The sequence below is a fragment of the Sceloporus undulatus genome, chromosome 4 (assembly GCF_019175285.1).
Source record: "Sceloporus undulatus isolate JIND9_A2432 ecotype Alabama chromosome 4, SceUnd_v1.1, whole genome shotgun sequence".
NCBI classification, from domain to species: Eukaryota; Metazoa; Chordata; class Lepidosauria; order Squamata; family Phrynosomatidae; genus Sceloporus; species Sceloporus undulatus.
Window position 1 is genome coordinate 4,721,004 of NC_056525.1, and position 18,242 is coordinate 4,739,245.

The window sequence follows — 18,242 nt, forward strand, 5'->3', positions numbered from 1 at the left end:
CATCTTTAAATACTTGTGTCATCAGTATGACAAAGTTGCACATGATTTGCCTGACATTTAAAAACAACAACAACCTTATCAGTGGATTAGGGGTCGTTTTTCCTCTTACCCAAGAAATAAAACCACACCGGACTCTGCTCCCAAGTTGGTGCAAACTAAAGCTCTTGCACACATATTATATTGCTGAAAGATTATATTATTATGGTGGATAGAGTGTGGCTCCCCCAAGGATGACTTATCCCAGGGTTTCTTGCTAAGGGTTGTTTGAGGGGCTTGCCATTGCCATCCTTCGAGGCTGACCGGCGGGGGGGGGGGGGGGGGAGGTATTGGCCAAACAGCCAGATGTAGATTGTGCATCATTTAATTGACAGTGTTAAAAAAAGAGAGAGAGAGAGAGAACAGGCGAAATGATGGCTCCATTTTAAATCAGTACAAATGGTAATGTGAACCTCATCAGGTTTAAATTGCCACGGAGAGATTTGATCGGGGTAAACGTAGTGGGAACTTTGATTCGGTATTGCACCATCGAATCATCACAAAAACGCTGGTGTGAATGCGGCCTTGGTTGCCCTTCTCTGGATGTGTTTCAGCTTGCCAATATTCTTCTTGAACTGGACTGTCTTCCAGGTGAGGTCTGGCCAAAGTGGAATAAAGTGGGAGACTTTTGGATGGAGCGCAAGGGCAAGTGAACGCAAGGCCCAGGTCTAGATTGTCTAAAGGGCTGTATTGATCTATATTAGGTCCTGCTTATATTTTGGGGAGACCCTTCTCTCTGTCAGTGGTAAAGGCGGTGGGAACAAGGAGAGGGCTTTCTTGGTGGCTGTTCCCTGTTTCTGGAACTCCCTTCCTGGATATGTTAGACTGATGCGCTCCCGCTTTTCCTTCTGTAGGCTGAATGCTCCTATCCTTTGACAGCTGAGTGCTCAAGGTAAAGAGGCCTTTCAGAATATGCTGTACCATTTGTCTGTTGTCTTCTTTTTAATGGTCTTACTTTTAGCTGCCTTTAATGCTGTTGTTAGTTTAGTTGTATTTTAAAATTTTTCTATGATACGAATTTTATAGCTGTTCAGGTTGAGTCCCCTTTTTCTGGAATTCCGAAATACAAAATTGTTCACACGGAGGGCTGAGTTAGTGACACCTTTGTTTTCTGACGGTTCAGTGTACATACATACACACACACACACACACACACTATTTCATACACAGAATTATTGAAAACATTGTGTATAAAATTAACTGCAGGGGCGTGCCCCATTGGAAATAACAGAGGTCACCCCTCCGTGAATATTCGAGACCAGGGACCTCAAGTCTGCAAGAAAGGAAGGGCGGCTGTATATGAAATGAAAATGAATGTATGTGAATGTCATATTTAGACTTGGGTCCCATCTCAAGATATCTCATGATGTATGCGCAAATATATGAGAGCCAGCATGGCATAGGGGTTTGATTGTTGGACTATGACTCTTAAGACCAGGGTTCAAATCCCCACTTAGCCATAAATACTCATTGGTTGACCTTGGGCAAGTCGCATGCTCTCAGCCTCAGAGGAAAGCAATGGCAAACATCCTCTGAACAAATTTGTCCAAGAAAAACCCATGATAGGTTTGCCTTAGGGTCCCCATAAATCGGAAACGCCTTGAAGGCACGCATCGACAGCAACAAATATGCAAATATTCCAAATTTGAAAAACTCCGAAATCCAAAACACTTCTGGTCCCAATCATTTTTGGATAAGGGAGATGTAACCTGTACCTGTTTTAACCTGTACAAGCTGCCCTATTTCCAGAGCTGGGAAAAAGGCAAGACAATATTATTATTATTATTATTACTACTACTACTACTATTAACCCTCTGCACCTCATCTAGAAAGGGACTTATACATGTGTAAGATGTGCTTATGCCATGTAAGTCGCTACAGGATGCCAGTCTCTGTTAGAATCCTGGTAGGAAACAAAATGGCAGCCAGATAGCTTCGTGGCAAGAGGCCATTCTCTGCTGGCTTTTCTTTGGAAGCTCAAGGGTGCCCTCTGGTGGTGACAGTGGAGAAAGCAAGGAGACCCTTGCCAGGAGCTCAAGGGTGCCCTTTGATGGCGACAGTGGAGGAAGCAGAGGGCTTATCGGGAGCTCAAGGGTGCCTCTGGTGGCGACAGTGGAGGAAGCAGAGGGCTTATCGGGAGCTCAAGGGTGCCTCTGGTGGTGAACAGTTGATAAGCAAGGAGACCTTTGCCAGGAGCTCAAGGGTTGCCCTCTGGTGGCGGACAGTGGAGGAAGCAAGAGAGAAGACCCTTGCCAGAGCTCAAGGGTGCCCTTTGATGGCCGACAGTGGAGGGAAGCAGAGGGCTATCAGGAGCTCAAGGTGCCCTCTGCTGGTGCAGTGGAGGACAGCAGAGAAGACCCTTGCCAGGAGCTCAAAGGGTGCCCTTTTGGGGCAACGTGGAGGAAGCAGAGGGGCCTATCGGGAGCTCAAGGTGTTCCTCTGCTCTGGTGGCGACAGTGGAGAAGCAGAGGAGGGCCTACTCGGGAGCTCAAAGGGTGCCCTTTGCTGGTGACAGTGGAGGAAGCGAGGAATACCCTTGCCAGGGAGCTCAAAGGTCCCCTTGGTGTCGGACAGTCGAGGATGCAGAGAACACCCTGCCTACGGAGCTCAAGGGTGCCCTCTGGTGGTGAAGTGGAGGGAAGCAGAGAAGACCTTGCCAGGAGCTCAAGGGTACCCTTGGTGGCGACAGTGAGGGGGAAGAGAGAAGACCCTTGCCAGGAGCTCAAGGGTACCCTCTGGTGGCGACAGGGAGGAAGGAAGCAGAGAAGACCCTTGCAGGAGCTCAAGGGTCTGCCCTTGATGGCGACAGTGGAGGAAGCAGAGGGCTTATCAGGAGCTCAAGGGTTGCATCTGCTGGTGACTGCCAGTAGCAGAGAAGACCCTTGCCAGGAGCTCAAGGGTGCCCTTTGGTGGCGACAGTGGAGGAAGCAGAGGGCCTATCGGGAGCTCAAGGGTGCCCTCTGGTGGCGACAGTGGAGGAAGCAGAGGGCCTATCGGGAGCTCAAGGGTGCCCTCTGCTGGTGACAGTGGAGGAAGCAGAGAATACCCTTGCCAGGAGCTCAAAGGTGCCCTCTGGTGGCGACAGTCGAGGATGCAGAGAACACCCTTGCCAAGAGCTCAAGGGTGCCCTCTGGTGGTGACAGTGGAGGAAGCAGAGGGCCTATCAGGAGCTCAAGGGTGCCCTCTGGTGGCAACAGTGGAGGAAGCAGAGAAGACCCTTGCCAGGAGCTCAAGGGTACCCTCTGGTGGCGACAGTGGAGGAAGCAGAGAAGACCCTTGCCAGGAGCTCAAGGGTGCCCTCTGGTGGCGACAGTGGAGGAAGCAGAGGGCCTATCAGGAGCTCCAGGGTGCCCTCTGGTGGAGGCAGTGGTGGAAGCGGAGGAGGGCCATGCCAGGAGCCCAGGGTTACCTTGGGGTGGGGCTGCTGTCGCTGCCCTTGCAGGAGCCGGAGTTGCTGCTGCTGCTGAGCGAGGAGGTGCCGTAGGTGTCCCGCATGCTCACTGGTGGGGAGGGACGCCTGGAGGCAGGAAGAAGAGGCTGTTTCTCGGTCGGAGTGGCAGGGGCTGTGGCAGACTTAAAGAACGAGGCAAAGCCACTCCTTCCATAAAACTCACGACTTTAGAATACAAACCACCAAGGAAAGAAACACAGAGATACACAAGACAGGAAGAAGAAGAAGAAAAAGAAAGAAAATAAAAGGACAAGAACAAACAGGCAGGGGTTCAAACTGGAACATGGCAAAAGCTGTCGCTGCAAATAGGTTAGTGAAGCAGTAGCAAAGGCAGGCCTGAGGAGGGCGCTGTGAGATCCTAAGGCCAATCCTACCCTCCCCAGCAGGCTCTCTGGGCATCCTCTCACCCCCTTCACCCACCCTCCCACATCATCGTCCCTGCCAGATTTGCTGTTGAAATGCACCCGCTCAAGCCCAGGTTCACTTTGGGGTGGCAACTGAGACCTCACAGCTGTGCAAATCTTCCCTGGTTTACCTGCCCTCCATTCCTGTGCCAGGGCAGTGGTCTGCATGGGCATCCGGCTGCCCAATATATCTGCTGCCACGACGGCTAGCGTGCTTCTTAAATCAGAACAAGATGACCAATGACAATCACATGGGTGGGAACCTCATTCTGACCTCAGATAACAGTGACGGACATGCCAAGTGCCTCAGTGGGATACTTGTGCAGACAAGCACAAGAATGGAGGGCTCCAGATCTTCCTGGGAAAGGGTGTGCAGACCACACCAGGTGATGCCCTAATGGCAGGTGACACACTACTGCTCCCAACAACATCTGGGGAAAAGGCCTCCACAGATGAGAGCAGCAGCCCTTTCACCAAAAGGGTCTTGTTTGCGGAGTCACCTTGGTTAAAGAATGTCCTCCCTAAGCATGCTTACCATGGTGAAGTCAAAGGCTTTAGTGGCCAGCATCCATAGTTTTTTGTGGGTTTTTCAGGCTATTGTGGCCAGGTTCTAGAAGAGTTTATTCCTGACATTTCACCTGCATCTGTGGCTGGCATCTTCTGAAGATGCCAGCCACAGATGCAAGCAAACACCAGGAATAAATTCTTCTAGAACATGGCCACTTAGCCCGAAAAACCCACAAAAAACTATGCTTACCAAGCTTCTACCCTCTTCTGTTTTTAATGCCAGGTTGAACTGCCTTTATTCTCTTGACCTTTGACTGAAGAATTATTTTGGTCCATTTTATTGCTGCCACTTAAGCACTGGCTGAGTTCTGTAATGGTACAGTTGGACCTCCGTACCCACAGATTCCAAATCCATGGATTCCACTACCCACTGCTTTAATAAAATCCAAAAAACAAATCCTTATTTTGCCATTTTCTATAACGGATACCATTTTACTACATCACAGCATATAATGGGACTGGAGCATCAATGGATTTTGGTCTCTTGGAACCAAACCCTAGTGTATACCAAGGGCCGACTGTATTTTATCTTTGCTATGCCTTATTGTCTTTGCTATACAGCTTGATTTTAAGTTGCTGAGATTCACTGGGAACTTTTCAGGATCTACAGAACAATAATATTTTCAATTCAGAACTATACTCAGTAAAGCCACAAAGGGAGTTTAAGCTCACATGTGAACTAAAGCCATCTCCTTCTTTTCCACAGTCACTAAACTGCAGGATTCCTTGGTTGGGAGCCAGGACATTTCCAGCAAAGGTAACCCATGCTGGCAGGATTTAATATATGGCAATTGCTTGATTTCATACAGGCTGAAACTTGCAGCGTTGCTCTAAAACAGCAATTGCATTCCAACACAGAATGAACATACTGGGGATACCATTTTCTATTGTATCTTCTTCCCCTTTCCTTAGCTTTCTGGGGCTGTAACACAATGCAGGCAGGATGCAGAGATGGAGATGGAAAGAGTTTGATGGAGTCTCAGAAATAGGTCATCTCAATGAGGGCTCTTCTGCTTGTTATTTCTTGCAAGCCCCCTGGGAAAGGAATGGCATAAGCTCAGCAGATTAGTTTTGCTCTGTTGCCAAACTAGTATGTTACACCTAAATTTACCTCCTTCAGAAGTGCCTGAGGGCTTCTGTGTCAATGATGTGGTCTATCTGTTGGGTTTTATTTCAGCCTTAAAGGTGCCATCCATGGTTCTGAATCTATTTTGGGGATAGCATTTACCAAAGTTCCTTTAAAGTTCAAACTAAAAGAGCCAGCGGGGTGTAATGGTTTGAGCGCTAGACTATATAACCCTGGAGATCAGGGCATGTTCACATGGCACAGGATTTCAGATACAGGTTGCATCTCCCTTAACCAAAATGCCCGGGATCAGAAGTGTTTTGGATTTTAGAATATCTGTATTTGCATATATGGACATAATGCAAATAGGATGGGACCCAAGTCTAAATACAAAATTCATCTATGTTTCACAAGCATTTTAAACACATAGCCTGAACGTAATTTTATACAATATTTTAGTGCATGAAACAAAGTTTGAGTGCACTGAACCATCAGAAAGCAAAGGTGGCACTATCTCAGCCACCGAAGAAAACATTTTTGGGCTTTGGAATATTTGGGAATTCTGGATAAGGGAAACTCAACTTGTATCTCCCAGTTCACCTCTTCCTCTTTCCAATTTTCCTTTGACTATTATTTATAACTCCTATTTATACATCAGAGACTGTATGTCTAGCAAGGTTGAATTCCTCCTGTATCCTATTTGTGTATCATAAGCCATGTGAACCTAAGCCATGCAGGGCTTTAGAAGTCATAACCAGAACTTTGAATTGTGCCTGGAAATGGAGCAGTAGAAACTGTTTCAACAAGGGAGTTCATAGAATGATAGAATCACAGAGTTGGAAGAGACCCCAAAGGCCATCCAGTCCAACCCCATCCTGCCATGCAGGAACTCTCCATCAAAGCATCCCCGACAGATGGCCATCCAGCCTCTGCTTAAAGACCTCCAAAGAAGGAGACTCCACTACACTCCGAGGAAGGAGTGCTGTCCTCTGTCGAACAGCCCTTACTCTCAGGAAGTTCTTCCTAATGTTGAGGTGGAATCTCTTTTCCTGAAGCTTGCATCCATTGCTCCTGGTCCTAGTCTCTGGAGCAGCAGAAAAGAAGCTTGCTCTCTCCTCAATATGACATCCTTTCAAGTATTTAAACAGGGCTATCTCTTCTCCAGGCTAAACATCCCCAGCTTCCGAAGTCATTCCTCATAGGACATGTTCACCATTTTGGTCGCCCTCCTTTGGACACGCTCCAGTTTCTCAGTTTTATGCTCCGTATAACTGATCTCTATATGGCTTGGATATGGTGAAACACAGCCCTGGAAAAGATTAGGGAAATAGCAAGCTCCCTGAAAACTTCAAGGCTTAATGGAAACCCCTGGTGTTCAGCTCCCACCCCAAACATCTGCCTTTGATGGTGCAGAACAGAAGTGTGATTTTCAGCTGCACTAGTCACTGCGATGGAGGCTTGTGTGAGTCACTTGTACATGCACAAGAAGTAGACAGGAGTGCAAATGCTGTGTTAGAGTGTTAGCAACAGACATGCAACTTTGCGGAAGCCATGAGAAATCACCCTTCCCTCCTTGTCTTGAAGGGGGAGCAGGTGTCTATGGTTCCCCAAAAGGCACTGCGGCAGATTGGCTTTGCGCTCGTCCTGAAGCATGTGGAAAGAGACATGGCCTCATATCGCCCTATGTCTGGTGGCCAATTCCATTGCTTTTTTTGCAGAATGCAATACAAGCAAGGCCTTTGTGGAGTGCAAGGCGGCAAGGCTGCGGGTGCGCAAGGGCCTTTGCTATGAGCGGACAGATAGGCCGTGGGGAAGCCCCACACTGTCAAAATGAGATTGGGGAGTTTAACCGTATTTACCTTCGGGATCCCGTCGAGGGTCTTCGGCTTCCTGGCAGGGACATAGCAATGGAACCACAGGTCTGGGTGGTGGAGCCAACGGCGACTCCAGCTTGGAGGGAAAAAGAGAGAAAAGAATTGCATGGTGAGAATCACTCCGGCCAGTTCCAACTTCCAGCTTGTGAGGGCGAGATTTGAGCTCACATTTTTTCTTCTTGAATGCAACATTTTTAATTAAAAAAAAATTTATGTATTTATTGCACTTACTGTGTATTACACTTATACTCATATATAAGTCTAGAAATTTCAGTAAAAATTGACTTTGACTCGGTTGACTTATCCACAGGTCAAAGAAGGAACTACCCCCTTCTCTGAGTAGAGTGGCAAAAAGCAAGAGCTTAGTCCATCCCAAGAGCATCTAAAAGAAGCCCTGATCCCCCTGACTCTCTCATCCAGAATTTTATAAGTTCTTTGGCATTGTTTTCTTTTGCTTCATCTTTTAGAGATCCTTAGTTACGTGCCCCTAAACGGTTTACTGTTTCCTTGGGTCATATTAAAATCCATAATTTTGGCCTCTAAACCTGACCCCAATTTATACATGAGGTAACCTTATTGGCGAGTATATGTGGCATATCTTGCCTTTCTCCCAAAACAATTTTACCAAGATCCAAATAAAGCATTATTTTACAAAAGTTAAAAAGGAATTAAACATCAGCATTATTAAAAACATGATTAAAAAGGCTAAAACATTACACACACCACTTCAGACACTGCATTTTCCTACTTGGCTATTGAAATATGGCAACAAACACCAGAGCTTTCAATACCAATGACAATAAAGTCCACTGCATTCGCTTTCCTGTTACATTCCTTGTCCCATCTGGTTAATCTGCACCCTTGTTTCCTGCCTACTCCATCCCACAATTCTGCTTCTTCTTCTTCTGTGCCTCTGCTTTCTGCAAGCCTGACTGTTTTTGTATGCCTCCATCATTGTGAGTCATGACTCCATCTGTGGGTTGCTAGAGTCTTCTTTTGGCTAACCATTTGGAAATTGCTGTTGGCAAACTAGACTAGAAGAACTGCATTTTCATTTCCAAGCTGGTCCCCCACTTGGTGAAAAACATCTGTCTGTCATACAACATTATTGTTCTCACAAATATATCTTGCATTTAGCATGATTTATTTTGCAGTTGTTCCTTGGGACGTAAACACAGTGGGGCGTTTCCACTTGCGATTTAAAACGAATTTAAATACAGCGGTTTGTTTTAGAGCGATTCAAAATAAAGCGAGTGTTATCTCGCTTTTCAAATCGCTTTATTTGTATCGTTCCCATTTACGTAACATTTTATTTTAATTCGCTGTTAACTGACCCTGTTTCGTCCCCATTCAAGGATGAATCGGTGTATATTTAAACCGGTTTTGTTACTTTTTCGTTCACATTCACTTGTTTTGGCTGTCAATCAAAGCGACATCATCATGACGTCACATTAATTCGGAGTAACATACACCGATGTAGCCTGTACCTGCGTTCCCACTACCTGGCCATTTTTAATTGGTTATAAATTTCACGGTTGTTTTTTTAAAAGAGCCAATCAGGAGGCGCTTATTCGTCCTCTTCTATGTCTCCCCATATTAACTGCCATAACTCAGTGCTAGGGAATCCTGGGAATGGTAGTTTATTATGGCACCAGCACTCTCTGGCAGAGGAGGATAAATGTCTCACAAACACAACAAACACAACCATCCCATAGTTCCTCTGGAAAGAGCCTCGGTAGCCCCAAATTCGCTTTGGCTGCCCCATGGGGAGAGAATCTTTGGGGAAGATTGCTCCCAGGGCTGTCCTGGGAGCCATGAAGGGGGGATATGTCCTGCAAAACCCATCCCATAGTTACTCTGGAAAGAGCCTCGGTTCCCCAAATTCGCTTTGCCTGACCCATTGATTTCTGGGCTGTCCTCCAAAGCCCATCTGGTGCTCAAGCAGAGGTGAAAAAGAAAGAATAGTTAAAAATGGTGTTCAGTGGCTCTCCTCACACATCGGTCTATGAAAGAGGAGCAGAGGGGAGGTTGCAATCCACCGGAGGAAAGGCTATTATGTGAATGGAAGAAAATGGTGCCGGCAATGCAGAAAGAAACCAAAGAGGGTGACACCCCCAGGCCAGCCCCTTGAGCGCAGCTCCTCCCATCCTGTGGAACCCGAATCAGATGCTGAAACACTCCCATTTAAATACAGCGATTCCTATCTCAAATCAAGGGATAATACTAGGGTAGACCCTAGTATTTTTTTACGCCAGTTTATAGGCTTTTAATCCGGGTTAAATGTTATGATTCAAATCAGATTTGAATCGCAGTGGGAACGATTGCGGGTTAATCTAGAACTGTTCTAGAGTTAATTCGGGATTGAGTGGCAACGATACACCTTGGATTCGATTTGTAAACTGGTGTATAAGCGAGTGGGAACGACCGCACAGTCTGACTTTGCAAGTCTGATCCCTGAGACATATATCTCTGATGAAATATGGGAATACAGAATTTGCTTAATGTCTACTTCGACCCATATTCTACTCAGGATTTAAAACCAAGGTTTATAGCAAACAGGGACATTGGCTCTGATTGAAAGCAGTGGTTTTGAATGTATGTTGTGATCAGGAATGTAACCACCCCAAAGGAAGATATTCCTGAATCTGTAAAGCTGTTTTGGTCCCAGATAATGCCTAAGAACCCCCTAAGAAATTCATGGGGTCATCATAAGTCGACAGTTGACTTGAAGGCATATGTATACACAATCCTTGGGAAATTGGACAGACAAAGCATTTTGCATTAAGCAAGAATGGCAGATGAGAATCTCCCAAAGCTTCCCCTTGCAATAAAGATGCCTCTATATCCCATCCCCCTCTGCTCAGTCGAAAGAGAGTTGGGACAACTGACATGGCCATTAAATCATCAATGGGCAATCGGTTAACACTAACTCATGCTCCCGGGAACAGAGAGGGGCAAGTGATGAGAGGAGCAACAAGCCCAGAAAATCAAACTGGGTTGGCAGGGAATGGCTGCAAGATGGCTCCAGAGTGGCTGAGTTACACTTTGGGCCAAATGTTCTTTGCTCCATTGTTGTTGCTAACTGCCCTCGAGTCAATCTTAACTCATGGCGACCCTATGGATGAGACATCTCCAAGACCCTCTGTCCTTCACTGCTCTGCTTAGGTTCTGTAAACTCATAAAACCCACAGTGACCTCCTTCATAGAGTCCATCCTCCATGTGGCATGTGGCCTTCCTCTCTTCCTACTTCTCTCCACCTTTCCCAGCATTATTGTGTTTTCCAGTGAGTCCTTCCTTCTCATGATGTGTCCAAAGTATGACAGCCTCAGTTTGGTCATCTTGGCTTCTTCCAGGGATGTTTCTGGCTTGATCTGCTCTAGGACCCATTGGTTTGTCCTTTTGGCTGTCCATGGGATCCTCAGCCCTCTTCTGTAGCCCCACATAATCTCAAATGAATGGATTTTCTTCCCATCTCCTTTCTTAACTGTCTAGCTTGCACATCCATACATAGTAATAGGGAATACAATGGCTTGTATGATTCTAACTTTTGTGCTCAGTTGTATATCTTTGCATTTTAGAATCTTTTCTAGCTCCATTACTTCTTGGCTATATAGAAATATAGTGGTTTAGAGCCAGTGTGGTGTAGTGGTTTGAGCACTGGACTATCACTCTGGAGGACAGGGTCCAAATTCCTGCTCAGCGATGGAAGCTCAAGCCTGATCAGGAATTCCAGAGCCTGGAGCAGCCACCAAGAAATCCTTCCCTAACTTTGCTATAATGGTGGTGGGACTGAGAGAAAGCTCAAGAGAGATTTGGAGAGGTTAAGCCCTTCAGTTTCATCCATCCAAGTTTCTGTATTTCAAAACAGTTTAGCATGCTGAATCTGCAAACAATCTGCTTTTATTTTAAGCAGCTATCAGCTTCACTCTTTTATGTTGATTTCTCCCCATAGGGAGTGCATAGGGAAGGGGCAGGAACCGAGTCTATCCTTTTGCACTGGCAATTTCAGTTCCACCTCTTCACTGGAAGAAGAGATGTGGGAGATGTTTGAAGAACTCAGTCTCTGGCTGTGCAGAAAGCTGTATGCTTTCCGGATAAAAAGCTCCCTGATCGATGGTGTCTGCCTCTCCAACATGCAAATCTACAGGGGGTTCTGCTAATGCGCCACGATTAGTCATCACATCACCCAGCTTGCTCACGCACACTAAAGGAAAGAGAGACGTAGCCAAAGCAAACCCTCTGCCAACTGCAGCATGGAGCAAGGAAGAAACCATAGCGCTGGTGTCACTAGGAGGTGAGAAACAAAGTGTGTGTATGTTGTTGCATTTTGTCCACACAAAAGCTCACAGGAAAGACAGGGTTGCAAGAAGCCTGTGGTTCATATTTGCAGATGACACCAAATTAGGAGGAGTAGCTAATACACCAGAGGATAGGACCCAAATTTAAAATGATCTGAATAGATTAGAAAGCTGAGCCAAAGCTAACAAAATGAAATTCAACAGGGAGAAATGTAAGGTACTGAGGGCGGAAAAATGAAATGCACACATATAGGATGGGGGACACCTGGCTGAATGAGAGACTTATATGTGTGAAAGGGATCTGGGAGTCCAAGTAGACCACAAGTTGAACATGAGTCAACAGTGTGATGCGGCAGCTAACAAGGCCAATGCAATTTTAGGCTGCATCAATAGAAGTATAGTCTTTAGATCAAAGGAAGTACTAATAATGCCCCTCTATTCTGCTTTGGTCAAGCCTCACCTGGAAAACTATGTATGGGCACCACAATTAAAAAAGGATATTGAGAAACTGGAGCGTGTCCAAAGGAGGGTGACTAAAATGGTGAAGGTCCTGGAAATCATAAAGCCCTATGAGGAGAAACTTAGGGAGCTGGGGATGTTTAGCCTGGAGAAGAGAAGGTTAAGAGGTGATATGATAATAGCCCTGTTTAAATATTTGAAAGGATGTCATGTTGATGGAGCAAGCTTGTTTTCCGCTGCTCCAGAGACTAGGACCCAGAACAATGGATGCAAGTTACAGGAAAAGAGATTCCACTTCAACATTAGGAGGAACATCCTGAGAGTAAGGGCTGTTCGACAGTGGAACACACTCCTTCCTCGGAGTGTAGTGGAGTCTCCTTCCTTGGAGGTCTTTAAGCAGAGGCTGGATGGCCATCTGTTGGGGATGCTATCATTGAGAGTTCCTGCATGGCAGAATGGGGTTGGACTGGATGGCTCTTGTGGTCTCTTCCAACTCTTTGATTCTATGATTCTATGGAAACCTCAGTGCCCCAATGTGCACATAACATCCTCTGAGGCTGCAATGTAATGTGCAATAGCTTACATGCAAGTTCTGCACAAGACAGCCAGTGTGGTGCAGTGGTTTGAGGGTAGGACTCTCAGAGACCAGGGTTTGATCCCCCCCCTTTATTAGTGGAAACCTACTGGGTGGCTTAGCCCAGGATAGGGTTGACTTAGGGTCAAGAAATAACCTGAAGGCACACATTAACAAGCTCTACTGAACTGAATGGGGCTTACGTCTGGATGAACATGTATAAGACCTAGGATCAAAACACACTGCAGAAATAATCCAGTTTGAGACCAATTTAACCACCCTGGCTCAATGCTAGGAAATCCTGGGAATTGCAGTTTATTGTGGCACCAGAGCTAAATGTCTCACAAAAACTACAGTTATCAGAATTCCCTAGCATTGAGCCAGGGCAGTTAAAATGGTCTCAAACTAGATTATTTCTGCAGTGTGTTTTGGACCTGAGTTGCCTTTTCCCCAAAACCTTTGACTGTTTTTGAGGCACATGTGAGTGTTGGATGCAATACAAGTGGGCTTAGATCAGGGTTGGTAAAGAAATCAGAAGTCTAGGAATGGGAAGGGCAGCTAGGAAAGAACTAGACAACTAAGCACTAAAGTTGTAATCATCCAAGCTACTGTATTCCCCTTCACCATGTACAGTTCTGAGTGCTGGACAGTGAAGAAAGCTGATAGGAAGAAAATCAACTGAAAACCAATAACCAAACAAACTTCAAATCCTTCTTCTCTTCTAAGGCCTCATTCCCACTTACAGATGAATTGGTGTGCAATCTGAATCGATGGATTGATTTTACAGTGGAGGGTGGTTCCCGCTACATTTGCTCTGATCACATTTTTTCCCTCTAAAATAATCCACTTGTGGTTCACATTCATGCATGAATCAGTTCAAAATGGAACTGCTCCTGCTGGCCAAAGGGCAAATTTAAATCAATTCCAATCCGCATCTGGTTCACACTTGCGTGGAAAAAGTCAGTGTCAAAAGGGTGTGGGTTAAATGGGTCTGGTGCATGGCCCCCTTCACCGAATCGCTTCAGTGATTTAAGTGGGAACCAGAGTCATTTGAACTGGTTCAAACCGAATTGGTTTAAACTGTTTTAAACCGAGAATTCAAACCTGGTTTAAAAGGTTTTAATGATGCCAACGTGGTATTTAAAATAAAACAGGAAGAAGAGTAAGAGACTTGGAGGAGTTGGATTCTCCATGGTAACTAAGAACGTGGGAGGACAAGAGAAAGAAATCAGCAGAGGCTCGGAAGGTACAATTGTCACGCCAAGGTTAGGTCAACAGAACAATGATGAAAGATGCAGGAAGAGGGAGAACCCTGAGGTTTTTTCCTCCAAAACACTGAATTGGTAGATGTCTTCCAAATCATAGGGCTGAGGAAAAAATAATGAATCTATGAGCATCTTTGAGACTAACTAGTTTATTTCAGTATGAGCTCTTCATGGATATAAACCCACTTTTTCACCTTCGTTGATGGAATATAATACCACAGCTCAAGTATTTAAATACACATTGAGTCACCCTGATGTGAAATGCTTGGAACCAGAAGTGTTTTGGATTTTAGATTTTTTCTTCTAGATTTTGGAATATTTGCATATACAGTAGTCCCTTCCCTTACGCGGAGGATCCCCCGCATAAGGGAAATTCTACGTTTGATTGAGCCCCGTTAAAAATAAGGGGGCTCGTCACATGGTGGTGCATGGTGCATGGCACTGCTTCTTCTAGCACAGCTTCCAGCATATGCTGGAAGCTCCATAGAGTGCGCCCGCGTATGACGCAGGCACACTGTACATAATGAGATATTTTGGAGATGGGACCCATGTCTGAACACAAAATTCATTAATGTTTCAGACAGACCACACGTTGTTGCTGTTGTGTACCTTCAAGTTATTTCTGATCTCTGTTGACCCTAAAGTGAACCCATCAAGGGGTTTTCTTGGCAAGATTTCTTCAGAGGAGGTTTGCCATTGCCTTTCCCTGAGGCTGAGAGAGTGTGACTTCTTGCCCAAGGTCACCCAGTGGGTTTTATGGCCAAGCTAGGAATCAAACCCTGCTCTCCAGAGCTGCAGTCTAACACTCAAAACCACTGCATCAAACCTCATACATGTAGCCTAACGGTAATTTTAAACATGAAATTTAAAATAATGTTATGCATGAAACCAGGTTTGTATATGATGAACCATCAGAAAACAAAGGTGTCACTGCCTCAGCCACCTTGGAATAATGTTTTAGATTCTGGAGTATTTTGGCTTTCGGAAGTCTGGATAAGGGAGACTCAGCCTGTACAGTTGCATAGTTGTGGCAATGGGATCAAAGTGTAATATGATGCAGAAATAGGATACAGGAAGGGTTCAACTTTGAAGGACATACAGCCTCTCACATACAAATAGCAGGACTAAAAAAAGACGAAAAGAAAATCAAAGGAAGACTGGAAAGAGAAACAGGTGAACTGGGACATATTTGCAAATTCCAATCTATAAGTAGAGGTATGGGCAGAGACAATAGTGTCTTGGCACACTACATATATTGATATACAGGTTCTCATGACTGCAATTTAATGAGATAATTCTCCTCTGAGGGGTCTGACTCTTTTGGTAAGCAGATTTATTGCTTTCACATTTCTGTACTGCAGACCAACTACTTAAAACATCAGTATCATCTTACAAAACCCTTTGAAGTCAGTCACAAATTATATCTTTCTTTATCTTATTACATTCTGATCCCACGAAAAGATTGCCTTGCCTAAATACTCTAAGGGCACAAGATCTTGTCTAATCTTATAAGGTAAGCAGGGTCAGCCCTGCTTAATACTTGGATGGGAGACCACCAATGAAGACCATATTTCAGAGGAAGGAGCTGGTAATACCACCTCTGGACATTCCTTGCCTAAGGAAACCCCACGAATTTCATGAGATCACCATAACACAACGGGTGACTTGAAGGCTCATATACCTTAAATACCCTAAAAGCAGCAGATTCCATCTGTCCCATCTGATCTTGGAAGTTAAGCAGGGTCGGGCCTGGTTGGTACTTAGACAGGAGACCACCAGGGAACACCAGGGTTGTATTTCAGAGGAAGAAACTGGCAAAATCACTTCTGAGGATTCCTTGCCTAAGGATACCTATGAAATTCATGAGACCACCATAAGCCGACAGACAACTTGAAGGTGCACACACACAATATTGTACTCCATCAGTGTATCTGAAGAAGTCATAGAACCATAGCATTGGAAGAGACCTCAAGGGCCCCCCAGCCCAACCTCATTGTGCCATGCAGGAAGACATGATCAAAGCACTCCAGAGGCAACGTTGTATCGCGATTGTTAATGTGCATGAGCTGGCTCTCCAGCTGTTTACCGGCTGTCATGACGTGACCTCCCCTTCACCCGCGAAGAGCGTTTAAGGTCGCAACCCATGCAGGGCACCACTGGAGCATGTGCGAGGGGGCCGATACGAATCGGCCAATCCTCATTGAGCACCGGTGTGACCAAACATTCTGCACTGAATGCACTTCCGCGCGAAATGCTTATTGGCCAATTTGAATCCTGCCAATTCGGAGGGGCTCCCCAGGTTATGATGGTATTGTGCAAATAACGTGAATTCGAACCGCCCAGTGCTGAAGAGCCCCAGTTCCCAGACTCATCTGATAAGGGCCTTTGCTACATTCCAAGGCAGCATCTTCACTGTTGAACAGCTTTACCATCAGGAGGTCCCTAATGTTTAGGTGGAATTCTTTTTCTGTAGCTTACATCCATTGCTCTGGAAGTTTAGAAAAGAATATCCCATTATAAGTGGCTAGAATCAGTGTGACGTAGTGGTTTGACATGGGACTAGACTCTGGAGATCAAGGATCAATTCACAGCTTGACCATGAAACCCACTGGGTAACCTTGGGAAGTCACATGCTCTCAGCTTTGGGTGAAGGACATGGCAAACCTCCTCTGCACAGCCACAGGGTTGTGTCCGGGCCCAGTGCTATTCAACATCTTTATCAAAATTTGGATGAAGGAACGAGGGCCGCTCTATCAAATTTGCAGATGACACCAATAGGGGGAATAGCTAATACCCCAGGGGACAGGATCAAAATTCAAAATGACTTGAATAGATTAAGAAGCTGGGCCAAAGTAACAAAATACATTCAACCCAGAGAAATGTAGGTACTGCAAAAAGAAATGCATAGATATAGGATGGGGACACCTAGCTGAATGAAACCACAGTGTGGAAAGGGATCTAGGAGTCCAAGTAGGAATGAGTCAACATGCATTGTGGCCACTCAGGGGATGTTCCCACTAGGTGAAACCCTGCGTTCTGAATCGAATCCAAGGAGTGGGTTCCTATTAGGATCCGATTTAAACCTAGAACGGTTCTAGAGCAACCCACAATCGTCTCCACTACAAATCGAATCGTAGAGCGGGATAAAAATTTAATCGATTTCTCATTTAACGCTGTTAAAAAAACACTAGGGTCCGACCTACGTTTTTCCATTGATTCGAGTTAGGAACGGAGTATTTAAATAGGAACGACAGCCTTTGAATCGGGTTAGATGGATGGAGGAGCGACTGCGATGGGGGCTGTCCTTGGGGGAGTTGCCCTTTCTGTCCCCATCCTTCATGACGCCGCCATTTTTGCTTCCCTCGCCCCTTTGTCTGCTGTGGTCTTTCAATAAGAGATAAGGATTATTTTTATTTTTATTAATGGTTTACAGGCGCTTAACTCTTCAGCGCTTTAACGCCTGCATCTGCCAAGGACTACAAGGTTTCCCCGGTGGATTGCAACCTCCCCCTCTGTGTGGGGGAGCCCATTTCTAACGGAGGAGAGGCAGGAAGGGAAGGCTCCTCGCGAGGAGGCATCTGATCTCGCCCAGCAGGGAAGGGCTCTGATCAATGGGGGGGGGATAGAGCTTTCTCCCCAAATGGAATCTGCTTCTCCTCCAACCCTGGAAAGAGAATCTTTGGGAAGAGTGCTCCCTCCCTGCTTTTCCAGCAGCCTCCTTCATTGATCTCTGTGCTCTCTGAAGGGATTCTCCATAGTTCCTCTGGAAAGAGTTGGTTCCTCTAATTCGCTTTGCCAGAAGCCTCTCCCATTGATCTCTGGGCTCTCTGAAGGGATCTCCCTGGCGTCTTGGGAGACAGGATGCTGCCCTCCAAAACCTATCCCATAGTCCTCTGGAAAGAGCTTCGCTTTGCCAGAAGCCTCTCCCATTGATCTCTGGGCTCTCTGAAGGGATTCTCCCTGGCTGTCAATGAAATGGAAATGATGCCAAAAGATAAATTGCTTCCAAATATCCGGATTAAACGTTACGTCATTCTGACTACTATTGATGACAGCTCCAAATAAGGTATGGAGGAGAAGAAATCGCTTTATTTAAACCACGATTTATGCCAAGTAAGAACGCTTGCAGGTAAAAACTTCGATTTAATAACCAGATGGGAACGATGAATAAAGAGTTCGGAAGCGGGATAAGAACAGTGTTATTTTGAATCGATTTTAATTAAAAACGTTGTATTTTAAATCGTTTC

At 45.6% G+C, this 18,242-nt stretch overlaps 1 protein-coding gene across 3 annotated transcripts in view; it reads right to left on the minus strand.

Moving 5' to 3' along the window:
* Window positions 1-18,242, minus strand: part of SNPH (syntaphilin) — a 57,943-nt gene that overhangs the window by 9,642 nt on the left and 30,059 nt on the right. Inside the window, exons 3-4 of one of the 3 annotated variants that reach the window (XM_042461578.1) lie at window positions 7,384-7,474; window positions 3,446-3,553 (exon numbers count right to left, since the gene is read on the minus strand). In XM_042461578.1, the coding sequence (XP_042317512.1) occupies window positions 3,446-3,553; window positions 7,384-7,427 (152 nt within the window). In that variant the 5' untranslated portion in view covers window positions 7,428-7,474. Of the gene's footprint in view, window positions 1-3,445; window positions 3,653-7,383; window positions 7,475-18,242 lie in introns of all 3 variants that reach the window. The other 2 variants (XM_042461577.1, XM_042461579.1) reach the window with 2 other exon arrangements.